The 8967-nt window shown below is 36.3% G+C and overlaps 1 protein-coding gene across 1 annotated transcript; it reads left to right on the forward strand.

The window, feature by feature from the left end:
* Nucleotides 1-6862: 6862 nt before the first annotated feature.
* On the forward strand, nt 6863-7810 carry LOC136700252 (olfactory receptor 4E1-like). Its single transcript, XM_066675532.1, has one exon. It carries the CDS (start codon nt 6863-6865, stop codon nt 7808-7810), a length of 948 nt encoding a protein of 315 aa, XP_066531629.1.
* The last annotated feature ends 1157 nt before the right edge of the window (nt 7811-8967 follow it).

The raw sequence follows: 8967 nt of genomic DNA on the forward strand, positions 1-8967 counted from the left end.
TTTTGTTTTCTCAGAGTATGGAACTCTTTTACTTTTGATAGCATTTGGATAGCATAGACTGATGTGAGCTTATCTGAAATATTATGGGCTGGTATTATATTGCTAAAGATTAAAGATATGAAGACAAACTCTGTTTGGACTGTTGAATACTTAACGAGTACAGAACAAAAATAGAGGAGGATTTTTTTAATGGAGTAAAATGGGCAAAAAACCATTGCAGATACCTTTTGCAGATATCTGCTATACATAGTTTGTTAATCTGTAGTTTATTATAGGGACTTATTTAAGTTTTGTGTTAAATTACTTTAATTATATGCTCATATGTTTATGGACTGTATCAATCACAAGTTTGTTCCTGTTTACTGCAGTAATGATCTCTTTCCTTTGTTTAGGCACAATTTAACATTATGAGGGTGTAATTCAGCCACATGAACATAAATGGCCTCAGATGCTGATATATACTTTTAGTACTGGATCAAAATTCAGTTTAATGCTCATCTAGAAAATTTGCACCTGCAGTAGACACAGTGTGTATAGAATATGGCTGAACTTACTTGTTATGAAATGTGTACACAAATGTTTGCACAAAGTGCAAATTGCACACTGCATTATCATCTTAACCTTTTGAATCTATGAATTGGAATTCACCAAAAATACAAGACCTATATTTAGTGATTAATTAAAATGTTTATAAAAGTTTAAGGAAAATAAATGAAACATGGTTTAATTGTCAGTGCATAGCTGTATTGATGCTGTAATCTGCATGTAATCAATCCACTGCAGTGAACAAAAATACCTTGACTGGTATGCAGCCAATTCATTGTCTTGGAAGCAGCTGGGAGTCAGGTGTCATGTTCGAGGGCAGCCCAGTTGTGAAAGCAGAGGTAAAAGAAGGCACAGTTCCTTCACTCCCGCTGCCTTCATTTTTCCCATAGTTCCAGAGGATCAGACAGGTGCCATTTCTGTTTCAAGCCCACTTCAGTAACCTTTAGGGCACACCTGCATTAAAATTTCCATGTAGGTTTATATGGCACTATTGTTATATTAATATTAACTCTATGCTCCACAAATGACAGAAACCCCTGAACAGAGTTTTAATGAATCCCACAAAGGCTTTGTATTTCACAAACATATAAAAAGTGTGAAGGAGTATATACTACGTATTAAGTATCAGAGTAAAGGAAGCAATTTACTATTCAGCAATTCAGTTTATTTTCATAGTGTTTTCAGAAGCATTTGTCCTAAAGCAGTTGTCCTGCTTTGGTCTCCACATTTCTCCTGCTTTATAGTCCTTAAGAAAGAAATGAAAAACAGAGAGGAACCAAACACAAAATGTTCATTTTTATTCATTTTTATGTGCTGAAGATCTTTTACCTGAAACATTATACCTTAGAAAAAACTTAGCCCACCTTTCTATCTAAAAGACCATCACCATAGAGCAGTAAATGTCATGCCTGGTCCTGAGGTCTATCAGGTATTTTAAAGTACAAATTCCATTTGTAAACAAGTTGTGATGTGGCAATTCCCAAAACCACTGTATATAAACACTGTTTGTCACTGAATACACACACACAAATTAAAACTAACACATGCAAAGGTAAAAATCATAAGTAAACAAGATGCAGAAATGCCGTGATCTTCTCTGGACCTGATCTCATTTAAGAAGGAACTGAGGTGAAGTGGAAAATATCATGTGGTCTGAAAAATCTACATTTTAAATTCTTTATTGAAATCATGGATATTGTGTGAGCAGATTGACCATCCTACTTGTAAAAATGCACAGTTCAAAATGCATCGTTCATGATGGTATGAGGAGGCAGTATTGTACATGCCATGTCTGAAGGCACCGTTAACTATGAACAAGATATACAGGTTTTGGAGCAACATGCTAACATCCAGACACCTTTTTTCAGGCAAAGCGTTTTTTTAGTTCAGTGTAACAAGAGAAAGCCACATTCTGCATGGATTACAACAGTACTGTCCTGTATTAAATGAGAGGTGCTAAAGATATTAATGCTCACTGAAAAAAAATGGCACAATACGAAATTTTAAAAATATAATTGAAAAAAATATCAAGCAGCTGAAATCCTATAACAAGCAAGAACGATAAAATATTTCACTTTAAAAAATACAGCAATTGGTCTCCTCGATTCCCAAATTTTATGATGTCATTAAATAAAGAAATGATGCAATAGAGTGGTAAATATATGCCTTTCCCAAATTTGGACAATCAATTTGGCATCAAATTCAAAAGAGGCAAATATTTAAAAAGTAGTAAACTTTCTCAAACCTTTTTAAATTATTTGCACATTTTTGCATTTTTTTTTACAAACCGGATTCCAAAAAAGTTGGGACACTAAACAAATTGTGAATAAAAATTGAATGCAAAGATGTGGAGATGGCTAATGTCAATATTTTATTCATAATAGAACATAGATGACAAATCAAAAGTTTAATCTGAGTAAATGTAACATTTTAAAGGAAAAATATGTTGACAAGTTGGGACAAGTAGCAATAAGTGGCTGGTAAAAGGAAATTGAGCATATAACGAACAGCTGGAAGACCAATTAACACTAATTAGGTCAATTGACAACATGACTGGGTATAAAAAGAGCTTCTCAGAGTGTCAGTGTCTCTCTGAAGCCAAGATGGTAAGAGGATCACCAATTCCACCATTGTTGCGCAGAAAGATAGTGCAGCAATACCAGAATGATGTTACCCATCGTAAAATAGCAAATACTTTTAAGTTATCATCATCAACTCTGCATAACATCATCAAAAGATTCAGAGAATCTGGAACATTTGCTGTGCATAAGGGTCAAGGCCGTAAAACTCTACTGGATGCTCGTGCTACTTGTCCCAACTTGTCAACATATTTTTCCTTTAAAATGTTACATTTACTCAGATGAAACTTTTGATCTGTCATCTATGTTCTATTACAAATAAAATATTGACATTTGCCATCTCCACATCATTACATTCAGTTTTTATTCACTTTTTTATTCTTTCATTTAAAACACAGTACACGAGTGCAATAAAATTGTCATTTACACAGTCAAACATCTCTATTGTACATCATCACTGCTTTACTGATGAATTCTTTCTTTGGAGCCACTTGTGATTTATCCCAAAATTGAGTGATATTTTATCAGAAGAACAGATCATCTCTTATCAATCCTATATGTTCCAGGCTTTTGTATCAACACTTATGTATCTGCTGAGTCTACTCTGTTGTCAGCTATGGCCTAAGACAGATACATACCCATATGTAAACCACTGCAATATTCAATTATTGTCAAAATGACCATTGTACAGAAACATTTTCATCTGTGGAGCAAAACATGTATTAGTAATATTAACAAACAGGCTGATTCTTCCTGAGGGTGTACAACTCTTTGACTGTTGATACCATTTGTATAACATAGACAGTTGTGACTATATCTGTTAGTAATATGATACAGATTACATGTGTAAGGATAAACTCTCTGAACTGTTGTACTTGAGTACAGGAAAAAAGAATCACAAATTAAAACAGATTTTCAAGGTTTACTCATTTTAATTGTTTTTAGTGTGAAACCTTTCTATCAACTATCTCAATAAAATAATTATAACTAGCTTGATGAAATAAACAACAAAAAAAAAAAAAACACACACACCCTTTGGTAGGTCAGTGGGCCCACCTCTTCATATATAGCATAAACCTTATGTACCCTTTAAAAGAACAGAAATAAGACCTATGCCTACCCTTTTATAAATTATATATTCTTTCGGTTGCAGCCCATCTCTAGGTTTGGGTGTGTCGAGGCCAGAATTTAAAATGCCCACTTCGCTCCTCATTGAGTAGCACCAACAGAAAACAACCAACTCACTCAGTCCTCGATGGTGGGCTAAGGGTTTATGAAGGGGAATCCAGAGAGAATCACATCCAACATAGCTCAGAAGGCTGGAAGACTTTCACAATGAACTTTGGCTCAGAAACGTCCACTAGACTCGCTGCTACCACAAACTAAGCCAGCTCACCAGTAGATCTCTCTCGACCCACTAATTAGTTAGCTCACGGTTAACTAAGAGTTTAGAAGATGAACTGAATGGGAAACTTCAATCAGAAATGTATCTTGTCTCTACTACTGCTTTGTCAGTAGTTAAGATTCTCCGTCCAACAATCTAACTTTAAAACTTCATAGAGTAAGTATCCTTGGTTCCCCTAAATTCCAGCCATGATGCCCCATTCCTCCTTACACCCCACCCACTTTCCTTTTTTTCTAAATGGTTAAACCCCTTAACCACTTTACTCCTCATTCAATTCCCCACCCATTCTATTGATTGTGTATTTAGAATTTAGAGTCACCAAATCAAACATAGACATCTACATTTTTTTTTTATTTATGTAAAATTATAACTTATACATTTCATCAATTTTTAAAAGAAACAAAACAATAGGAAAAGAAAAGAAGAAATAAAAAATTCACATAGAAATAAGTCCTTATTGTTAGGACTGGATCGACTGATGGAGACAGGCGCACACGCTAAAACACTGACTTTTATTTAAACAAAATATAAAGAAACAGAGTTGAGACTTGAGCAAAAACAAAGCGAGGAACAGACGATACAAGTATACTTGGGCAAAAACAAAGTGAGGAACAGAGGAGGCAGACAAGCAAACATAGAAACAAACCAAAATGAGGAACAGCAGAGACAGCCAGACTGGAATGAGCAAAACAAAAGGTGGAATGTCTGACAAAACAGGCTGTAACACAAAGGAGCCTAAATAGACAACACTGACAAGGGACACCTGGAATAGATAACGAGGGGGCAGGATTACAAAGGAGGCACAACGAGAGGGTGGAGCTAAGGTGGGACAAGGGCGGAGAGAGGAACAACAACAAACAGCCATGTGCTACGTGAGCACATGGTGGAAACAACAGAAGACAGGACCAGGGCCTGACACTAACCATGCATTATCACACACAAACAGACATATATTTATGAATTTCAAAATGGTCACGGCTGCAGGGAGGACAAGGAGGGGGACGTACACACAAGACCAGACAACCATACACTGAGACCAAGGGTGTATATACACAAGGAACACTTGCTAAATTAACAAGAGGCCAGGATTACAAATGAGACACAGGTGGGAACACTAATGACAAGGAGGGGTATAAGGCGGAACACAAACAAAGCAAAAACAAAGTCCACGTGCAAGGTCCTCCTGGAGAAAATTAAACACTAAAAGGAGGCTGTAAAGACATGGAACTCCAGCTTTTTTGCATTCAAACAACTCTCCAAAAATAGCTGGATGATGTGTAATACATGGCCAAATTGTTCCTCTCTGGTAGGACTGTATGTCAGGATATCATACAGAATGTCCATCAGAATGTCATTATTTAGGTACTGGAAGATGGCTGGCCATTCACCAGCCCAAATTGCATCATTTTCACTTATCACTTTGATATATGGGCGGCACGGTGGTGCAGCAGGTAGTGTCACACAGCTCCAGGGATCCCCGCTCCGGGTGACTACCTGTGAGGAGATGGTGTGTTCTCCCCGTGTCCGCGTGGGTTTCCTCCGGGTGCTCCGGTTTCCTCCCACAGTCCAAAAACACATGTTGGTAGGTGGATTGGTGACTCAAAAGTGTCTATAGGTTTGATTGTGTGAGTGAATGTGTGTGTGTGTCTGTGTTGCCCTGTGAAGGACTGGCGCCCCCTCCAGGGTGCATTCCCGCCTTGCGCCCAATGATTCCAGGTAGGCTCTGGACCCACTGCGACCCTGAATTGGATAAGGGTTACAGATAATGAGATGAGATGAAACTTTGATATATACAAATTAGGTTATAGGCCCTGTGCAGGTCCAACCTAGTAAAGATGGAAGCCTGATGGAAAACTGATTTTGATAGTGATAGCGCTGAGGCCCCAGTGGTCTATGTAAAGGTGCAGCTTCCCTTGTTTTGTTTAGAATGAAGTAGAACCCTGTACCTCCATAAGAGATGGAAGATTGGATAAAGCTTGCAGAATTGGCTTCCCTACAGTACACAGTGGTATGAAAAGGTTTGGCACCTGATAATTATAATTATAATTTCCTTTATAAGTCATTGGTTGTTCTGATCAACAATTTCAGTTAAATATATAATATAGCAGATGAACACAGTGATATTTGAGAAGTGAAATTAAGTTTATAGGCTTTACACAAAGTGTGCAATAATTATTTAAACAAAATTAAGCAGGATCATTTAACCACTTCTGCTACACATTAAAACAATCCTATACACTTTATCTGAGCCTATAATGTGCATAAAACTCCTTATATGCACACTGTTTCCTATATCTACAGAAAACAACTAGGATTCTAAAAAGAATCTTAAAAACAAGATGAACACATTCTGAAAAAAATCTCAGATTACTCAAACTTTTAATCATAATCCCAATAATATCCCTAAATTTAGATTTTGTTTAAAACATAGCTGTTGTATTCACTTAAATCACATTCATATCCTAAAGTAAACACATAAAAGATTTACAGCCCTAGATGGACTATGAGTCAAGATGAACAATCTGCCCTTTTAGAGCCTTCTTTAACACAGATTTCATTTCTGACTGTAATTCTTCTGAATTCTGCAGTTAGTCCAGTGGAGAGCTGCTGTTGCGATAGAAACAAAAAAGGGTTGAACTCTGATCTGTCCATCAGTTGCTGAAGAACTCCCCATTGTAAAAATGTTTTAAAATTTCTAAATGTACACAGCCTCAGTAAATCAGCACCTTTGATACTTACTGGATGGTGCCTGGGTTAATGTGATTGCTGCCAGCACCAGAACATCCAGACAAGTTTATTCCATGTTTCTAGAGGGAGAATGTATTGAGAACTAATGGATTTTTCCACAAATTTTACATATTTATTTTTGGAGGGACAAGTAGAGTTGGAGAAGTACAGATATATTTATTTTACAATAACTCTCATTTTCTACATCCTCACCATCTGCTTTAATGCTCTTGTTATTTATGTCATTTACACAGACAAACATCTCCATGAACCAATGTACATCTTTATCACTGCTTTACTCTGGAATTCTCTCTTTGGAGCCACCACGTTTTATCCTAAATTTCTGACTGATTTGTTATCAGAAGTACAGATGGTATTTTATAAGTCTTGTCTGTCCCAAGCTTTCTGTATCAACACTTATATAACTGCAGAATTTATTATTTTATCAGCAATGGCCTATGACAGATATGTGTCCATCTGTAAACCCCTACAATATTCAACTATTGTAAAACTGTCCACTGTCTGGAAACCTTTATTCTTCTGTTTTATTTTACCTGCCTGTGGAAATGGTATAGTAGCAATATTAACATACAGACTCAGGCTGTGTAAGTATAAGCTGGACAGAATTTACTGTAATAATTATGCAATTGTTAAACTAAGCTGTGGTGATATATCTGTAAATAATATTTATGGAGCATTTAATTTCATTCTTCTTGTGTTTCCTCCAGTAATCTTCATCATCTTTTCATACATCAGAATTCTTGCTGTGTGTTTAAGGAATTCTAAAGATTTCAGAAGAAAGGCGCTACAGACCTGCTTCCCTCATCTGTTAATCTTCACTATTTTCTTAATCAATGCTTGTTTTGATGTCATCAATGCTCGCCTGGAATCACACATTCCTCACATTGTTTCTATGGTGATATCAGTGGAATATTTGATAATTCCTCCTCTGTTTAACCCCATTATATATGGACTGAAGATGCAGGAGATTCTGAAAAGGATCAAGATGTTAATTTTCCAACTGTGGAAGAAAGTGTCTTTTGTCAGAACCTGATTATTGTCTCAGTGTGGGACACTTTGACTGTTCATAGTTTGAAAATCATTGACTGATGTGAATATATATGAATGGTAATATAATAAGGACATTACCTGAACTCACATATTCTTGTAGGAATGCTCTTGTAATTCATTAAAGCTTTTCAGTAAAACTATAGCTTTTGCATGATACTTACATGATGCTATGACATTTGTGGACACCTGGCATAAAACGGAGGACATTAATCAAGGGTGTGTTCCTCTACACTGTTGTTAATAGGCTCTGCTTTTCTGTTATGTTTTTAAATTAATATTTTATAGGAAAGATCAAGTTGATACACCACTAACTAATGTAAACATGTATATTTAAAATTGTCACAAAAATATTGTGACTGTCCAAGGCCCTCTTCTCAAGCATTGTGTGACACATTTGAAATGTAACACAAGGGTTGCAGGCATTTAAACACCTTCACCTATAGTCAACCATCTGATGTTATTTGATATATTGTGTACTTTTGCATCTTGTATGTGTGCTATATTTGATCATCTTGCATATTGTTGTACAGTGCATAATCTGCACATTACCTTGTATACTGTATTACTGTTCTTTGGCCGCTACCATGAAGACTGTTGTGCATTGAGTCTGCATTGAGTTGTAAATTGTCAATCATGACTACAGAAGTGCTGCGTGTGTTGCTAGTTTTGTGTTCCAAAAAGAAGAAGAAGAAAACACAATTGTGGACCCACTTCAGTGTGTTTCGAGGAGGGGAGAATAGACTGTCTGTCCGGCAAAGAGAACTTGATGTAATGTGTTGACATTCTTTTTTCCATCTGATAACTGTCGCAGTAGCCTTGCTCTTTCTCTTCTCTGTGTTTAAATGTGCGCCAAACAAAGCTCTGTTTGGTCATCGTCAAGGAACATGCCGTAGGAGATATCACACTAGGTGAAACGATCCAAAAAATTTTAAAATGCTAGACCTCTTGTCATTGTGTCATGGGGCATCCCAGATGCCAGATTACTGATCTTTGATTATGTCACACTTTAAAAACAAAAGGTGCCTTGAACATCCTGCAGGATACTCAAATTACTTAATAATATACAAACTGGATTCTAAAAAAGTTGGGACACTAAACAAATTGTAAATAAAAACTGAATGTAATGATGTTTGTTTCCTC

This window comes from Hoplias malabaricus, chromosome 6 (assembly GCF_029633855.1).
Source record: "Hoplias malabaricus isolate fHopMal1 chromosome 6, fHopMal1.hap1, whole genome shotgun sequence".
In the NCBI taxonomy this organism is placed as follows: domain Eukaryota; kingdom Metazoa; phylum Chordata; class Actinopteri; order Characiformes; family Erythrinidae; genus Hoplias; species Hoplias malabaricus.